The 19,764-nt window shown below is 34.5% G+C and overlaps 1 protein-coding gene across 2 annotated transcripts; it reads left to right on the forward strand.

Moving 5' to 3' along the window:
- Positions 1 to 9,296: 9,296 nt before the first annotated feature.
- Positions 9,297 to 15,426, forward strand: LOC115713808 (uncharacterized). Of its 2 annotated transcripts, XM_061114583.1 has the most exons (8): positions 12,513 to 13,229; positions 13,345 to 13,596; positions 13,687 to 13,905; positions 13,981 to 14,214; positions 14,466 to 14,639; positions 14,716 to 14,817; positions 14,932 to 15,085; positions 15,171 to 15,426. In XM_061114583.1, exons 4-8 carry the CDS (start codon positions 14,198 to 14,200, stop codon positions 15,264 to 15,266), a joined length of 543 nt encoding a protein of 180 aa, XP_060970566.1. In that variant the 5' UTR covers positions 12,513 to 13,229; positions 13,345 to 13,596; positions 13,687 to 13,905; positions 13,981 to 14,197; the 3' UTR covers positions 15,267 to 15,426. The 2 variants fall into 2 exon arrangements, with proteins under 2 accessions (XP_060970567.1, XP_060970566.1); XM_061114584.1 differs by lacking the exons at positions 12,513 to 13,229; positions 13,345 to 13,596; positions 13,687 to 13,905; positions 13,981 to 14,214 and adding an exon at positions 9,297 to 9,512.
- Positions 15,427 to 19,764: the final 4,338 nt, after the last annotated feature.

The following is a 19,764-nucleotide window of genomic DNA, read 5'->3' on the forward strand; positions in this document are numbered from 1 at the left end:
GAAAAATCAAGATCCTGAAGCACACCATCTTTCACCAATCTCTCCATTCTATCTCTAGAAATATGGCCTAAACGTTTGTGCCAAAGCATGGAAGATTTCAAATCTGATCTTGCACGTTTAGAACCAACAACAGCATTAAGAGAAGAAGAAGAAGGACAAGAGGGAGAAGTAACAGGAACAACATCAAGCAAATCAAGCTTATATAAGTTTCCACACAAAGTTCCATTTCCAATCAACATAGAGTCACGATACAAAGTCAGTTTTCCAGTTCCAAAATGAAGACTATAACCTAGTCTATCCAAAATAGATACAGAGATCAAATTCCTCCTAATAGAGGGTAAATAAGCAACATCATGCAACTCCAAAAAATGCCCAGTATTCAGCTGCAGATTAACAGTCCCAAAAAATTCAACTCTGACTTTAGTATCGTCTCCCATGTACACATACTCCTCCAACCTACTTGGCCTTCTTCGACTTGTCACTGCCTGCAAAGAATTTGTAACATGAATTGTAGCACCAGTATCTAACCACCAAGTGTTTGAGGGCACATCAATAATATTGGATTCCAAACAAACCATCACAAGACAATTACCTTTCTTCTCTAAGTGAGCTTTGAGCTTTCGGCAATCAGCTTTCTTATGCCCGAAGCATTGACAAAAGTTGCACTTTCCTTTGAAAAACTCATTCTTATGACCAGTTGAAGAAGAGCTTGCTTGTCCATTTCCCTTAGGATTGGTGGCTTTCTTCTTATGAAACCTTTGGTCACTAGAGTTGTTGGGAGTGAACTTTCTCTTGTGAGAATTGTTTGGATTGGTTACCATGGAGATACTTCTTGCTCTCCCCTTTTTCATGTCCTCTTCTTCTTTGGCAAGAATAGCAGTCATCTCCTCAATGGTCCACTGCTCCTTTTGAGCATTGTAGCTTGATCTGATCGAATCAAATTGAGAAGGAATGGTTTCCATTACAAACCACACCATGTAATCCTCACCAAGATCCAATCCCATGCCTTTAAGCTTTTGGTAACAACCCATGAGCTTGTCAATGTGAGCTCTAATGTCACCCGTATCAGTGTAATTAGTGCGATGGAACAAAGTTAAGCACTCATTTTTCTCATTCTTTGAGAACTTCTTATACTTTTCCTTAATGGCAGCAAGAAAATCTTTTGCATTTTCAGTTTGAGGAATACTATCACGAATGGACTCATCCATGTGATACCTCATAAGCATCAAACAACAACGATTGGAATGCTCCCAATCCTCATAGGACTTCTTGTCCTTTTCAGTGGCATCATCAGCGGGTTTAGGCGGTGCATCCACTCTCAAGGCCAAGTCCACTCTCATGAGAGTCAAATTTAGCATGAGGGATTCAACCCACTGCTTGTGGTTGGTTCCATTTAGCGTCAACATGGCAGAGTTTCTTGGAACGCTTAAAGCTGAATGAGAAACAAGAGCAATAACTATTAAATGCATGTTATAACAAAAATCATGTCATTTGTACTCTTTTCTCATAAATGAATGATCGCAAAATAACAAATGATCATCATGTATGCTAGAGTTCTTTAGACAAAACAATAAAATAGAACTCATACACATGTAAGAACAATCTATTAAATATTATAATCAAATACATTAATTTTCTATCGAAAGGATAGATAAATTGTGATTCATAATATTTAATAAATTTTCTTCACAATATTAAGCATCCTTAGCAAGCAATTATTATCGATAGGATAATTAAATACTTATAAGGATCTTAATGAAATTTTTGGAGGAAATTACAAAATTTAAATAAGTTAATATTTAAATGTTCCTCATGACCAAACAATTCCATGCTTAATCTTACGATAGGTAAGAAAATAAGCACTAATTGTTAGAAAAATAAATAAAGTTTATGCCACAATACAAAAAATTAATGACCAAATATGAATAAAATTCATGAATTAGTATTGTGCATGCAAGTAAATGATAGAGAAATTAAAAATGGAACAAAATGGTGAAAAAAGGCCCAAAAAAGGGCTATGCACGCGCCCCCACGCGTCTGCCCTTTTTTTTTTTTTTACAGGTCCGTACGACATGTCGTTTGACAGAAACGACGTGTCGTTTGGACGAAACGACTAGCGCAGGGGTCTCGAAACGACCCGTCGTTTTGCACAGGAAGGGGGCTGGACTTATTCTCGTACGACATGTCGTTTGCTCCGAACGACATCCAAAGGGTCAGCAAAACGACCCGTCGTTTTTATCGGTGGGGACTGAACTACATGCGCGTACGACATGTCGTTTTTGCCTGACAGAGGCAAACGACATGTCGTTTTTCTCGTCCCTGTCACCCAAAAAACCCAGCTCGCGGGTCCGCGGGTCTGCTATTCGGATCGGCGCGACCCGCTTCGTGACCCGATCGGATGTATCATCTCCGGCCACCAAATCCGACGCCATTTGAGGGGTTTTGTTCCATTTTCAACACTCTATCACTCCCAATACCCATTTAATTCAAAAACACAAAATAATATACCAAAAAAATGGTAAATCCGAAATAGGTATCCTCCATTGTTAAACTCTAACCAAAATTTTCAATCTCACAATGAAACCATACAATAATTATTCAAAGAACAAGATAAACCCATTCTATAACATTTAATCTCATAATATCTATTAACAACACATTAATCCGAAAATAAAAATCAGATTTTAAAAGTAAAAAAAAATGGGTTAAGTTCAAATATTATGGAGCTCTAAAATCAAATATATTAGCTCTGATACCAATTGTTAATTTTCTATGATTATGAGCTAACCAAAAACACATTAAATGCTAATCTTCATTACTCATAATCATTAACCAAGATTTATATTTTATTTAGAGCATCACAAATGTAAAACACATACCTCCCATATTGCTATTCTCCATTGTTGCTAAGACACCAACACCTTCAATGTGAAAAACACCAAATTGGTAGAAGAGAACCTATGAGAGCAAACCCCTTTCTTTTCACCACACACCCTCTCTTATTTTATACTAACACATATTAACCCCATATATATATCCAACACCTAACCCTAAGGGGCTTAGGCTTATTGGGCTAATGAGTATAATTAGTGGTGGACTATAATTTAATGGGCCAATTATAGTTTTAGGGTGCTCCCATGTGCCTCTAATACATTTATTAATTATTAACCATCCCATTATGGTAGTGAATAAATATTGGGCACATAGTTAATGATTGTGATTATGGTATTATATTAGTCCACAAATAAATAATTCTAACATTACTTTCATATATATTGCATTTTAGTTTTTTTTTTTTTTTTTGTTAAAGAATCCAAGTTCAATCTAAACAAAGACAAATAGATGGGAATCATCACAAGGAGATTTCCCTTTCCTTGAAACAAACCAGTCATATGGCTAGAAATTCTAACTTTCTTGGCTAGTCCATCAGCAACAAAGTTGAAGTTTCCGTTAATAGAAAAGAAATTACAGTCCGAAACTACATCCAATAAATCTAAAACTAATAAAGATAAATTCAAAAAACTCCAATCCGGAGAATGAGTTTTCTGAGCCAACAATATAGCGTCAATATTTACCTTGATTTGATTCTGATCTCGAGGCTTTACCCAAATCTAGTCATCATCTTATGCTGCACACTAGGCAATGGAGTATAGTCATCTTTTATTTGGGCATTTTTTCATTATTCAAGATACAACTTTTTTAAATTAACCACATCATTCACACTTGGAATCTTCTTGTTCCAAATAATTTCATTTTGAGCTCGCCAGGTAGCCCAACATATCACAACCACCATGTCTTGCTTCTCCTTCCCTACCCATTCTCTAACCTATTTGAACCAAACAGAAATATTGACTCCAACAACAACTACCAAACCGACACCAAGATTAGCTAATCTAGACATTGGGCAGCAAACAAACTGAGAATACGCATAATAGTCTCATCATCACACAAACAATGGAGACAATGTCTTTGTATTGTCACATGTTTCAAACTAAGTTAATACATCGTAAGAAGACACCTAGTACAAGCACGCCATATACAAGATCTTTGACTTTTGGAGGAATTTTGAGTTACCACAAAAATTACGCTAAAACCTAGAGTTTTAAATCACACTACTAAAAAATTGAGATTTTTTGACTATTTTAAACACTCAAGTAAAATATTTTCGTTGGTATTTAAGATTGTCGTCTATTCAACCGTTGAGAAAGCTAGGTAGAATAAGTGACGATGCAAAATTATTGAGAATATTGAGCATTATAATCCACTGTTTATAACAGTCGCCTATACTATAGGCGATAATTTTGCACCATCGCCTTTGCACCGTCGCCTATAATTTGGGCGACTTGCAAAACCTTCGGCTATACTATTATTGACGATAGTTTTGCACAGTCAGCTATATCATTACATAGGAAAAAAATCTTCAAATCCTTACAATATAAACAATATACAATACAAATATCAAAATTTCAGACCTATATACACAATAGATAAAAAAAAAATATAACAATAAAAGAATGGTCAGCTCTGTCGACATCACAATCCTCAGATACCTGACGATCTGCGAAATACAAATTTTTTTAAAAATATATGAATTCCAAAATAAAAATAATAGAGATTAATTATTTTTTAAACATATGGTCACCGATGAGGAAGAGGCGCCACCAACCCTCGAGATCCACTATCACAATGAATGGGAGAGAAAGAGAGAGCTCTGTGGTGGTGGTGGGTTCCATCACTAGTTGAAGAGAGAGAGAGAGAGAGAGAGAGAGAGATTTGTGGTGGTGGTGGTGGGTTCCATCGCAAGTTTGAAGACTAGAGAGCAAAATCTGAATGTTTGAATAATGTGAGAGTTTTTTGAGTTTTTATATGTTTAACACGCTATTCTCGATGATTTAAAAATGTTGGGTATACTATTATTGTCGACAGTTTAAAATCATCAAGTATAGTATACCCAATAGTTTTAAACTACCAAGATTATCGTTTTAACTCGTTTTTGAATTTTAAAATTATGAATATTTTGCACAGTTCGGGATTCTAAAATACTTGTTTAAATTTGTCGAGAATAGTTGAATATTCCCAACAATTTTAAACATTCACTTAACTTTATTAGCGACGGTTCTAGAAAAATTAATTTAAAAACCGACATGAATAAGTCTTGTAGTAGTATCAACACCCCACGCCGTTTATATTATTGTAATAATTGATAAGCACTCTTCACCGTGTATGAACCCGAAACCTCGTGACTCCAATATAATAACAATCATTCATATATATAGCTTTTTTGCTCAAAAGGGATATTCAATATAAGAAAACTATCCCTACCAAAAAAAATAATAATAAGAAATAAGAAATCTATTGTTTGGGAGAAAAATCAGCAAGCCCAAATTATTATAAAAAAAAAAAAGATCAAAAGTCATAAAAGGTCCATTCTAAAAGAAGTACTATATATTTTATTAAATATGTATCCTAGATACTAGATAGATGACACATCTCAAATGGAATGAGATAGCTCAAAAGAGATGACTTATCTCAAATGAGATACATATCTCGGATTGGCTCATGTATCTCGGTCAGTCGGTTAGCTGACGTATCTTGGTCAGTTGACCGGTTAGGTGACGTATCTCGATCGGCCGGTCAACTGACGTATCTCGATCGGTCGATCGGATGACGTATCTCGGTCGGTCGGTTGGCTGACGTATCTCGGTCAGTTGATGTATCTCAATCAATTGGTCGAGTCACGTATCTCGCTCGATCGGTCGGTTAACGTATCTCGGTCTGACATAAACATAAACAAAACAAATGACTTACATCCAATTGTTTATATTTTCGGTGGTGGTGGGTTCTATCACGAGTTTGAAGAGAGAGAGAGAGAGAGAGAGAGAGAGAGAGAGAGAGAGAGAGAGAGAGAGAGAGAGCTTTGTGGTGGTGATAGCGGGTTCCATGGCATGTTTGAAGACGAGAATGAGAGAAAGACAAGAGATAGCGAAATCTAAATGTTTGAACAATGCGAAAGTTTTTTGGATTTTAATATGTTTAACATGCTATTCCCGTTGATTTAAAAATGTTGGGTATACTGTTATTGTCGACAATTTAAAATTGTCTAGTATACCCAACGATTTTAAACCGCCAAGGTTACCATTTTAACCTATTTTTTAATTTTAAAATTGTGAATATTTTGCATAGTTAGGGATTATAAAATACTTGTTTAAATTTATTGAGAATAGTTGAATTATCCCAATAGTTTAAACATTCACTTAACTTTATTAGCGACAGTTCTAAATGGATTAATTTAAAAACTCACACAAATAAATCTTTTGTAGTAGTGTCAACACCCTATGCCCTTTATATTGTTGTAATAGTTGATAAGCACTCTTCACCATGTATAAACCCGAGACCTCTGGACTCCAATATAATAACAATCATCCATACATAGCTTTTTCGCTCAAAATGGATATTCACTATATATATAAGAAACGTATCCCTACCAATAATAATAATAATAATAATAATAATAATAATAATAATAAGAAATTTATTGTTTGGGAGAAAAATTAGCAAGTCCAAATTATTATAAAAAATAAGCTCAAAAGTCACAAAAGGTCCATTCTAAAAGAAGTACTATATGTTTTATTAAATATGTATCCTAGATGAAGTAAGCATATAAGTGGAAGTAAGCATATAAGTGGAAGAGTTAGATACTAGATAGATGACACATCTTAAATGGGATGAGATAGCTCAAAACAGTTGACTTATCTCAAATGAGATACATATCTTGGATTGGCTGATGTATCTCAATTGGTCGATCGGTCAGTTGACGTATCTCGGTTAGTCGTCCGGTCAGGTGACGTATCTCAGTCGGTCGATCAACTGACGCATTTCGGTCGGGTGACGTATCTCGGTCGGTCGATCGGTTGACGTATCTCGATCGGTTAACGTATCTTAGTCAGTTGGTCAAGTGATGTATCTCGGCCGATCGGTCAGTTGACGTATCTCGCTCTGATGACCCGTCACTACAAGAAAGGGGACCTTTTATCCCACTTTTTTAGTTAACAAAAATAAAAAATGGGATAAAAGATATATAAAGACTTTTTATCCCACTTTTAGATTTGGCGCCTCAAATATGCAGCAAATATTTTTTTAGACAAGGGCTCTGTTTGGTAGAAAGTTAAAAAAAAAATATTAAAGGCAAAAAAATAATTTCAAGATTCGATTTTTATGAGTTTGCCAAACAGGGGATAAATTTTTTAGGGAAACCTTTTATCCCGGTTATTAGTTAAAAACCGGGATAAAAGGGTTTAGTGTGAAACCCTTTTATCCCGGTTTTTAACTAATAACCGGGATAAAAGGTCATCCCTAAAATCCCAAAACTTCAACCATCTCTGCTCGGTCGATTGACATAGTACAACCCAGAAACCCTCTCGCCCAAACCCAGAAACCCTCGCCCAAACCCTCACGCAAACCCTCTCGCCCAAACCCTCTCGTCTAAATCCTCGCCCAAACCCAAAAATTAACCCCAGCCCAAACTCCAGAATTCCATCCACTCCAATCGACATTGGAGGGTTCTTGCTCTCTACCACTGTAAGAGTTCATACTCAATATTGTTTCTTTTCTACTGTAAAGAGATATATTCTCTATTTTCATTGAATATATAACAGCAGCAGGTACTCATTCCCAGATTTGGTTCTCGGCAAGGTTGGAGACGACAACGGCAGCTTGTAAGTATAGTTACTGTTAAGTAAAATAGATTAGTAGTAATTATAGTTATTAGTTTCCTTAATCGAAGTTTGTTATTGGCTTCTATATTCTTTCATTGTCTCTGTTACAAAAGAAATAATAATAATAATAATAATAATAAATATAAAAAAAAATCACAAACCCAGCCTAAACAATATTTCCTCAACCGAAGCAGCCTTGTGAAATCTTCTTGTGCTATTCTGTCTTGCTATCCCAAAATCTATCACAACAATAATCATAAAAAACACATATGACTCTGCTCATGGTAAAATACCTCTCACTCTCTCGGTATCATCTTATCTTTCTTCTTTATTATCCATTTCCATTGCTTCTGCACTGCCCATTCTCTTTCTTCGCCTCAATCACGCCCACAAAAATCCTGAAATCAATAGGGTATTCCCAAAAACTAAAAATATGACACAACAAATCAACTTCCTCCTCTGCCTCCTTTATATGCGTCCATAAATAATATAAAATAATATATATATTAGTAGTGAGATATTTGTTAAATAATTTTTTGCAATTTTTTTTTTTTAATAAAAATAGTTGCATGATTTTAGTGTAAGATTAAATGAATTGAGACAATTAATGGGGATAAATTATAAGACAAAAACAAATTTTATACCAAAATGATAATGTAATTTTATAATTTTATTTTTTTTTTAGACAAAAGAGAATTAGATATAGTAAAATTACACTATTAAATATTAAAATTTCACTTTCAAAGGCATAAGATAAGGAAATATATGATATATTTACAAATAATACACTTAATGTCAAGGGTATATCATCTGTCATTAAAATTATCACCCAAAGACACTTCATAATTCATAAGAAAAAGAACAAAAAGCTAATGTATATATATATAAGATGTATTATAAACTACATTAAATATATAAAATCGAAAATATATAATTGAATTTTTAAAATATATTAAGGATATTGTGTTAATTTGCACTTTTTGGCTAAAAATATGGATGTTAGTGTGGTTTATTTCTATTTTAGAGACACTTGTGTTGATTCTGTCTTTATTACTACAATTTTAGATTTTTAACAATAATCTTTAGCTTAAGATTTTGTTTATGAAGGTCCATTTACGAAGTATATTCAATATAAAAGAAAAGAGAAATAAAGAAAATTAAAGGAAACCACATTCAAGATTTCCATACATAATAAATCCTTAATTAGCTCTCTCAATTTCTTTTCTTCTTCTTAACTTCTTCAATATTCAATAATGGCATCCATTGAAGAAACCAAACCTCATAATAAGAGAACTTCTCAAGGAAGACGAAAGATAGACATCAAGAAATTGGAGAAGAAGAGTAACAAGCAAGTTACCTTCTCGAAGCGACGCTCCGGTCTGTTTAAAAAAGCGGCCGAACTCTATATCTTTCTTCTTTGCAACTTTGATTCTCCGAGTCATTTCAGAATCTACTGGCCTTGACCAACATTTCTTGTGTCTTTTACGATCTCTCCCCTTTACATATATTGTTTATCTTTTCTTTCTATTGTTGAAAAAGAACTATGAAGAGCTATGCAAAGAAAAATTTAGAGTCAATATTTTCTTTTATTGAAATTCTAATGTGCACCCCACGATGTACCAATTTTGTATTTTCACTCCAGAGTTTTCTTTAAATGCTTTTGCTTTTGCTATACTGAGTTTTGTTCTCCCTGTCATTGAATGAGTTGAGTTGACTGAAATTCTAATTTAATTTAATTACAACAGATGATGAGAGAAAGGTGAAGTTTCTGAAAAGCTTTCAAGGAGCTAAGACAAGGTTGGTTCTGTTCGCTGATATTTACACTCCTTATTTTACTAATTCTAAAGCTATTAGAGGAGTTTGAATATGTTAGATATTCATCCATAGTGAAGTAGATTCTGCGATATAAATGTACTGCGGTCGGATGGGTGACAATTATTATATTGTTAAATGCTATTTTGATTAATTTTTCTTGTTATCTGATTTACTTGCGTGCATTGTTAGATAGTTATTAATTTGAGAAATGTTGTAGAAATAGGGGAAACTATGGCCAATTTTTTTTAGGATTCTTAAACGAACATGTGTTTTAATATTTAATTACTAAGTGTGCTTTAAATTTTTCTAGCAACTTGTAAGTTTTTTATTTCAATCTTGTTTGTTAGGAATTTTATTTTTATTTTTAAAATGGATAAGTCATGGATGGAAGAGAAGAGAGAAACCCCACAATTCGTAGAAGGATTTAATAACTTTTTAGAGTTTGCCCTAAAGAATTGTAGCGATCCTGAAAAAATTCGCTGTCCTTGTGTCGATTGTGGTAATATATCAAAAGGAAATATTACCATGTTAAAGAATCATGTATTTTGTCGTGGAATCGATAAAAGTTATACTAAATGGTATTGGCATGGGGAATCGATGAAGGGAGACCCATATCCGTTAGGTAGGCGAGGGGTCGATGATCATTTTGAAAGTAATGATTGTGATGATCATCCTACAGAATTGCTTGATGATGCTCAAGAAGAGTTTATTCATGATCCTGAAAAATTTGATAGCATGGTTAGAGATGCGTATAAGTCGTTATTTAGTGGTTGTGAAAAACGCCGACTATCAACTATGGTGAAATTTTATAACATAAAGGCGGAGAATGGAGTAAGTGATAAGTGTTTTAGTCAATTTCTATCCGCTTTTAAAGAGATCCCGCCGATGGAAAATTGCTTTCCAGAGTCGACATATGAGGTGAAGAAAACTTTAAGTTCGATAGGGTTGAAGTATGAGAAGATTCATGCATGTCCAAATGATTGCATTTTATATCGTAAAGAGCATGCCCACATGGACACTTGTCCGAATGTGGTTTGCCACGGTACAAGCCGAACAAGAGTAAGGAGATCCGAAAACTTATTCCGAGAGAAAGTCTTGTGGTACATGCCTTTAATTCCGCGATCGAAGCGGTTCTATCGAAGTGCGTAAACCGCCGAAAACTTATTATGGCACGAGAAAAGGCGAGTGAAAGACGGTAAACTCCGACATCCTGCTGATTCACAGGCTTGGAAAAAAGTAAATTATTTGAATCCAGACTTCGCAGCTGAACCAAGACATCTACGGCTTGGTCTATCAGCCGATGGAGTAAATCCACATAGATCTCTTAGCAGCCGACATAGTTCATGGCCTGTGTTTCTTGTTATGTACAACCTTCCTCCTTGGTTGGTGATGAAAAGGAAATTTACGATGTTATCGCTAATGATTTCAGGGCCTAAACAGCCGGGACATGATATCGATGTTTATTTGGCACCATTAGTTGATGACTTGAAAGAGTTGTACGAAGATGGTGTTGATGCATACGATGGTTTTAAGAAAGAAGTTTTTAAGTTGAAGGTTGTGCTGTTGTGGATCGTTAGTGATTTCCCGCGTATAGTAATCTATCAGGGTTGAGCACAAAAGGTTATGAAGGTTGTCCTATTTGTTGTACCAATACACGAGCTCGTCGGTTGTCAAATGGACGCAAAATGTGTTACATGGGCCATAGACGATATTTGCCCCTAAGTCACCCTGACAGAAATAAAAAACAAGCATTTGACGGTACTGTAGAACGAGAAGTTGCACCTTTGCCAATTTTAGGGCGACAAATTCTTGAAGAAGTTGAGAAAATAGATTTCAAGTATGGAAGAGGTAAGAAAAAGAGAAAATCTAATGGATGTTTTCAAAAAAAATCTATTTTCTTCTATCTTTCCATACTGGAAAGATTTACTTGTTAGATATTGTTTGGATGTCATGTACATAGAAAAGAATGTGTGTAAAAGCATTGTCGGTACGTTACTTGACATCCCTGGTAAAAGTAAAGATGGTTTGTCTAGTCATTTAGACCTTGTTGAGTTGGGTATAAGACACGGTTTCGCACCTGTAGATAAAGGCAAACATACATATTTACCTTCTGCACCTTTCACATTGTCTAAAGAAGAGAAACAAGTTGTATGCAACTCATTTGCAAAGATGAAAGTGCCTGATGGGTATTCATCTAACGTTCGAAACTTAGTGTGTATGGAAGAATTAAAGTTAATGGGTATGAAATCGCATGATTGTCACACGTTAATGCAACAATTACTTCCAATTGCCATTCGATCAGTCATACCTAAAAAAGTTCGAGAAACTTTGATAAAAGTTTGCATATTCTTTAATCAATTGTGTAGGAAAGAATTATAAATGAAGAAACCGGATTCATTGCATGATGACATAGTTAAAACTCTATGCAATCTTGAAAAATATTTCCCTCCATCATTCTTTGACATCATGATACATTTGATGGTCCATCTAGTAAGAGAAGCGAAGTTGTGTGGGCCAGTTTGGGCGAGATGGATGTATCCATTTGAACGAAATATGAAGGTATTGAAAGGTTACGTGCGTAATCACAATCAGCCTGAAGATTGTATGGTTGAGTGTTATATATCGAGGAGGCGGTGGAATTTTGCACGGAGTACATACATGAGTTGATGCAATCGGACTTAGCAAGCCACGAAATCATTCAAACGGGGTTGAGAGAGGAGTACGAGGGAAAGGATCAATGGTGACTATATCTAGAGCAAAATTGGATCAAGCTCATTTGCTTGTCTTGAGAATGACCCTGAAGTCCAACCATATATAATGTAAGTTATATATTTTTTTATTCAACTTTATACTTTATATTCCTCTTCTTCAAATAAAATTGTATATAACTTATACTTTATCGTTTCAGTGATCACTTGGAATTATTACAATCAATGATTCCAACTAAGGTCAAGAATAAACAGAGATGGGTACTAGAGGAGCATCGTAAAACATTTATTGGATGGTTAAAGAATACTATTCTAGCTATTGATCATGGTGTGTCGAAAGAGTTAGAATACATATCGTTTGGACCAGATACTCAAGTAGTAAAGCATCATGCTTACATTGTGGGGGGGAAAAGATTTCATACAAAGGAAAGAGATGATGCTCGAACGGTTCAAAATAGTGGAGTAAGTATTGTTGCAGAAGCAATGCATTTTGCATCAACAAAGGACAGAAACCCGGTGCAATCCACTATGACATATTACGGGGTTGTTGATGAAATTTGGGAGCTTGATTATGGATTGCTTCGAATTCCACTTCTTAAATGCTCTTGGGTGGAGAATAAAGGCGGAGTTAGAACAGACGAACTTGGTTTCACTTTGGTTGATTTAAGCAAAAGAGGTAGCAAGAACGATCCTTTTATCATGGCTACCCAAGCGAAACAAGTATTTTACATAACTGATCCCATTGATTCTAAATGGTCAGTTGTTTTACGGACACCAGAGCGACAACATTTAGATAACGAAAATGAAGAAGAAAATGTTGATTTATGTCATGATAGTTTTGTTGATCATCAACGGATACACGAACAAGTCGATGAACTCAATGATACATATGAAGATGATGATGATGAATACATTAGAAGCGATGTTAGTGAAGGGATATGGGTTGATTGTGCATCATCTAAAAAGAAAAGAAAACGTGTTAAATGAGTAGGTATGATGTTTAGTTTACTAATAATGTGTTAATACAAATGATGTTTAGTGAGTAGGTATGATGTTTTCAGTATGATGTTTCCTACTAAACGATTTAATTAGTGTATTTCTTGCAGATGACAAAGCAAAAGGATGCAAATAAGCCAAAAGGACGAGGCAGGACAAAAAAGAATGACATCAACAATCTGAAAGCTCAAGGACGCAAGACAAAACTAGAGTGGAATGAGAAAGGAGAACCTATAGGAACAGCATATGCAGATATGCAATCATGGATTGGGGTTAAAGCAAGATCTACAGTCCCTCTAACTTATGATGATTGGAGACATGTAGATTCGAAACTCAAGGAGAAAATATGGAAAGACACATACGTAAGACTTAAATTTTTTTTCAATATATATTTCAACACATTTAATTCAACACTGTTAATGGGTACTAATCAATTCTTTTTGTGATTTTAGGATGCTTTCGAGCTTCCAGAAACGTATAAGCCTAAACTACTATCAGATGCGGGGAAAATGATGAAAAGTTTCAAGAAGCTCCTGACCCGGACGATTATCCTCCCGATTGCTAAAAGTGGTAGGATAGAAGAACTTCGTGCTACTCCAGAGAAGTATCCAGAACTTAACAATAAAGACTGGAATGAATTTGTTCTAACTCGTCTTACCCCTGAATTTCTGGTACAATTCCACTTAGTAATCTTTGTTGATAGTTTATTTTATGAAGTTGTTTCTAATTTTGATTATATTGTGTAGGCTTTGAGTGAAGCGCAAGTCGCCAGAGCCAGGATGAATCTATCTCATCATCGTTCATCTCGTAGAGGCATGCCCAACGTCGAACAAGATTTGGTAAGTAGCTTGTATCACTTCTTTTACAATGTTAAATTTTAATCACGCCAATAGAATTTAATCTAGAATTTAATCCGAAGATGTCATACAAGTGGCCACCCAAGATGAACTTACGGGTTCAGCTATGCTATTTGGACTAAGGTATTTCATTAACTTTGATTAATATATCATATAGTCATATATTATGTTAGTGGAGTTTGAATATCTTAGATATTCATCCGTAGGGAAGTAGGTTCTGGGTTTGATTGACTGTGTGGAGATATAAGGAAAAATTCTACCCATTTGTTGTATTGCTATGCACTTAAAAAAATTTCGGGAATGTTATGGAAATAAGGGAAACTCTGCCCATTTTTTTAGGACTCTATTTGATTTTTTTTTTCTTTTTTAAACAGATGCATTTGGGAAAATTTAAATCAAAGACAAAAAGAGTTATACAAGTTTTATGATGTCGAGCTTCTTAGTTATAACAATGAGCAGGACAAGGTGATAGCCATCAATCAATTATCAATTTGGTTAAACACTATGACTCATGTAGGACAATACTATTTTATACCATGGAACATAGGGTAAGAATCACACATCTCTTTCACTTTTCCTATGATATTTATTTTTATATTAATATAACATTGTTACTTTTTTCAGCAAGCATTGGATGTTGATTATAGCAATGACATCGGGAAGAGTTGTATTCTTAAACCCGCTTAAATCTAAAATCCCGTCAGACATTGCTCAGATGATAAAGGCGTAAGTTTAGAACTTTAAGTTATTCATTCTAATATAATCATCAATTAATAAATTCTAAAAGCTTAAATTATAATTTTTTTTAATGTCTTTAACAAAGGCATATGCAAATATTAGTTCAAATGCTATTGTATTTGGCAAAAATGGACCGGAGATATGGACCTTTGCTTGTCCAAAGCAACCATACAATTACGAATGTGGTTACTATGTACTAACTTACATTCGTGATATGCTTCAACATTCAAATCCCATTGAAGCCATAAAAGCAAAAGTAAGTATATACTCATCTTTACTATAAATACAAACATATAAAAGTATTATCTTCTTAATTAGTTTTATTTTTTTTAAATTGACAGTTTGGCGGCCTATCCCAATATTCTGAGGACGATCATCTCTTACCGCTTCGACAACAATGGTTAAGTCAATTGCTTCCCTTGATATATAAAAATTAACTAGTAGTCTTTTATTGTATTTTTTTAGACAATGTGTAGTATTTAATTTAGAGATTTATGCATAATATGTAAAGTGTTATTTAGAATTGAACTTACAAATTATTATTGTTGTTATTAAAAATGATATTAATCATTTATTTTAAATTAAGTTTTTTTTATACATACGCTATATAATTATAAAAATAAAAATTATATTTATTATTATTGAAAAAAAATAAATGAAATGAAATGTAATAAAATTAAAAGAAAAAAATTAAAAAATCTATATATACATTTCAAATTAAAGGTCACTTTTAAATTTTATATATAAAAAAAAAGTGGGATAAAATGCACCTTTTTATCCCAGTTTTTTCATAAAAAGTGGGATAAAAGGGTACATTTTATCCCACTTTTTTCATCAAAAGTGGGATCAAAAGTACCCTTTTATCCCACTTTTCTCTAAAAACCGGGATAAAATAAAAAGTACCCCTTTTATCCCGGTTTTTTAAATACTTTTTATCCCACTGGCATACATCCCGGTTTTTATATTAGCGAAAACCGGGATAAAAAGCCTTAAAAACCGGGATAAAAGGCCTTTCCTTGTAGTAGTGCGTATCTTAGTCGATCATTCAAGGTGACATGCTTTATATGGAATGACATACCTCAGACAGGATGACATAAACATAAACAACACGTATGATGACCTACATCCAAGATGGAAGGTATATCTAAAATAGATGAGTTACATGCAAGAAAGAGAACTTATACAAGATTACTGAGCTAAATGTCCTAATTATGAAAGTTATACATTATGGATAGGAAAATATATATATAATATGGACACCTAAAGGACATATGTCAAAATATATAAAGATATCTTATCGGAAGTTATAGACATATGTCAATTCAAAGTTAAATCTTGTTTTTTTTTTTTCTTTTTGAATGGAAGTTAAATCTTGTTAAGTTGACACTAAGGGTAAAAAATAATATATAAATAGAGGAGATAGTGTAAGAGAAGGAAGGAATATAGAGAAAAGATCAAGAATGAACAAGAGATAAAAGAGTTTCTAAAAATAAATTCTTTAAATGTTTTTTTTTATCAATGATAAGACCATTTTTGGTCAAAACACATATGTCTTTCCTCAAATTAAACTCTGTGTTTCAAAAGTTTTACTTAAAAAAAAATTGTAGTTTAATCATAGGTTACAGGTTGAAATGATGAGAACATAAAAAAGAAGGATACACTAACTAAAACTCTTCCCTCACTAATTAATAATTATAAAAGGGTTGTATAATAATATATACACGTTAAATATATACACCTCAAAATATTCATTATTTTTTTCATCTAAAAAATTTTCATTATTTTGTGAGGCACATTTCAAAAAATATAATCAGTTAAAACCAATATTTAATTTGTTTGTACATGCATCATTGCATATAATTACTAAAATAAATAAAATAATACATAAACTTCCAAACAAGATAAAGTTATTTTATTTATTTATTTTTAACAAAACAAAAAATGACATTTCTTCAGCTCAAAGTAAGATGGTTGGATTAAAGATAAAAAAAACAAAAGAACAAAAAAGGAGTAAGGAGTATAATATAATATAGCATAACATGGATTGGATTGGAGTCAGAAGAGAGAAGACTTTGTTTTGAGTTTTCCTACTTTTGACCCAAAAGCAAAATGTGTGTAGTTGTCCACAATTGATCCTTTATTTTGCATTATCAAATATCAATTGTAGCTAGTGAACATAGGTGGTGTTAATTTAATGGGAAAAAAAATAAGAATAAGAAGAGGAATAGAAATAAAATAAAATAATATTTAAAATATATAAAAAAAATTGATAAGAAAAATTATTAAATTTTTTATCATTGTAAAAAGTTTTATTTAGTTTGTAAATGTTGAGAATTATGGGGTTCTATCTCAAAACCAATTGGCAATGAGTGGAGTAGCCCATGTTCTTATATATGGCTCAATACTTTCACATTTAATCCATGTGGGATAATATTCTCCAATATCCCCTGTCAAGATGGTGACTATTTTTGCTCACCAATCTTAAATCACCTTATCATAAGTAGTGCCATTTGCTCGCTTATTTTTTTTATTTTGCGGCTGGGAGTTCCATTTGCTCGCTTATTCTTGTTCGCAGCTGGGAGTACCATTTTGCTCGCTTGCGGCTGGCTAACTCTTTGATAGGTGTGGATCGAAAGCCCGCTAGGGATATGGTTCTGATACCATGTTGAGAATCATGGGGTTCCATCTCAAAACCAATTGGCAATGAGTGGAGTAGCCCATGTTCTTATATATGGCTCAATACTTTCACATTTAATCCATGTGGGATAATATTCTCCAATATCCCCTGTCAAGATGGTGACTATTTTTGCTCACCAATCTTGAATCACCTTATCATAAGTAGTGCCATTTGCTCGCTTATTTTTTTATTTTGCGGCTGGGAGTTCCATTTGCTCGCTTATTCTTGTTCGCAGCTGGGAGTACCATTTTGCTCGCTTGCGGCTGGCTAACTCTTTGATAGGTGTGGATCGAAAGCCCGCTGGGGATATGGTTCTGATACCATGTTGAGAATCATGGGGTTCCATCTCAAAACCAATTGGCAATGAGTGGAGTAGCCCATGTTCTTATATATGGCTCAATACTTTCACATTTAATCCATGTGGGATAATATTCTCCAATATCCCCTGTCAAGATGGTGACTATTTTTGCTCACCAATCTTGAATCACCTTATCATAAGTAGTGCCATTTGCTCGCTTATTTTTTTATTTTGCTACGGGAGTTCCATTTGCTCGCTTATTCTTGTTCGCGGTGGGAGTACCATTTTGCTCGTCTTGCGGCCGGCTAACTCTTTGATAGGTGTGGATCGAAAGCCCGCTAGGGATATGGTTCTCGATACCATGTTGAGAATCATGGGGTTCCATCTCAAAACCAATTGGCAATGAGTGGAGTAGCCCATGTTCTTATATATGGCTCAATACTTTCACATTTAATCCATGTGGGATAATATTCTCCAATATCCCCTGTCAAGATGGTGACTATTTTTGCTCACCAATCTTGAATCACCTTATCATAAGTAGTGCCATTTGCTCGCTTATTTTTTTATTTTGCGGCTGGGAGTTCCATTTGCTCGCTTATTCTTGTTCGCAACTGGGAGTACCATTTTGCTCGCTTGCGGCTGGCTAACTCTTTGATAGGTGTGGATCGAAAGCCCGCTAGGGATATGGTTCGATACCATGTTGAGAATCATGGGGTTCCATCTCAAAACCAATTGGCAATGAGTGGAGTAGCCCATGTTCTTATATATGGCTCAATACTTTCACATTTAATCCATGTGGGATAATATTCTCCAATATCCCCTGTCAAGATGGTGACTATTTTTGCTCACCAATCTTGAATCACCTTATCATAAGTAGTGCCATTTGCTCGCTTATTTTTTTATTTTGCGGCTGGGAGTTCCATTTGCTCGCTTATTCTTGTTCGCAGCTGGGAGTACCATTTTGCTCGCTTGCGGCTGGCTAACTCTTTGATAGGTGTGGATCGAAAGCCCGCTAGGGATATGGTTCTGATACCATGTTGAGAATCATGGGGTTCCATCTCAAAACCAATTGGCAATGAGTGGAGTAGCCCATGTTCTTATATATGGCTCAATACTTTCACATTTAATCCATGTGGGATAATATTCTCCAATATCCCCTGTCAAGATGGTGACTATTTTTGCTCACCAATCTTGAATCACCTTATCATAAGTAGTGCCATTTGCTCGCTTATTTTTTTATTTTGCATGGGAGTTCCATTTGCTCGCTTATTCTTGTTCGCAATCGGGAGTACCATTTTGCTCGCTTGCGGCTGGCTAACTCTTTGATAGGTGTGGATCGAAAGCCCGCTAGGGATATGGTTCTGATACCATGTTGAGAATCATGGGGTTCCATCTCAAAACCAATTGGCAATGAGTGGAGTAGCCCATGTTCTTATATATGGCTCAATACTTTCACATTTAATCCATGTGGGATAATATTCTCCAATATCCCCTGTCAAGATGGTGACTATTTTTGCTCACCAATCTTGAATCACCTTATCATAAGTAGTGCCATTTGCTCGCTTATTTTTTTATTTTGCGGCTGGGAGTTCCATTTGCTCGCTTATTCTTGTTCGCAACTGGGAGTACCATTTTGCTCGCTTGCGGCTGGCTAACTCTTTGATAGGTGTGGATCGAAAGCCCGCTAGGGATATGGTTCTGATACCATGTTGAGAATCATGGGGTTCCATCTCAAAACCAATTGGCAATGAGTGGAGTAGCCCATGTTCTTATATATGGCTCAATACTTTCACATTTAATCCATGTGGGATAATATTCTCCAATAGTAAATATTGTATACAAAACCGTAATATATGGTTCTAAATTTTTAAACTTTTAGTTACAAAACACATATTATAAAAAGCATTGCTATTGAGCGACAGTGGTGCCTAACACTCTTAAGACGTGTCGCCTTACGATT

The sequence above is a fragment of the Cannabis sativa genome, chromosome 4 (assembly GCF_029168945.1).
Source record: "Cannabis sativa cultivar Pink pepper isolate KNU-18-1 chromosome 4, ASM2916894v1, whole genome shotgun sequence".
Lineage (NCBI taxonomy): Eukaryota > Viridiplantae > Streptophyta > Magnoliopsida > Rosales > Cannabaceae > Cannabis > Cannabis sativa.

Bases quoted from the DNA above. Each gene is read 5' to 3' on its own strand.
- LOC115713808 (XM_061114583.1), top strand. The intron at 14,640-14,715 runs GTAAGAATCACA...TACTTTTTTCAG, and splicing joins TTTATACCATGGAACATAGG to CAAGCATTGGATGTTGATTA. The intron at 14,818-14,931 runs GTAAGTTTAGAA...TGCAAATATTAG, and splicing joins ATTGCTCAGATGATAAAGGC to TTCAAATGCTATTGTATTTG.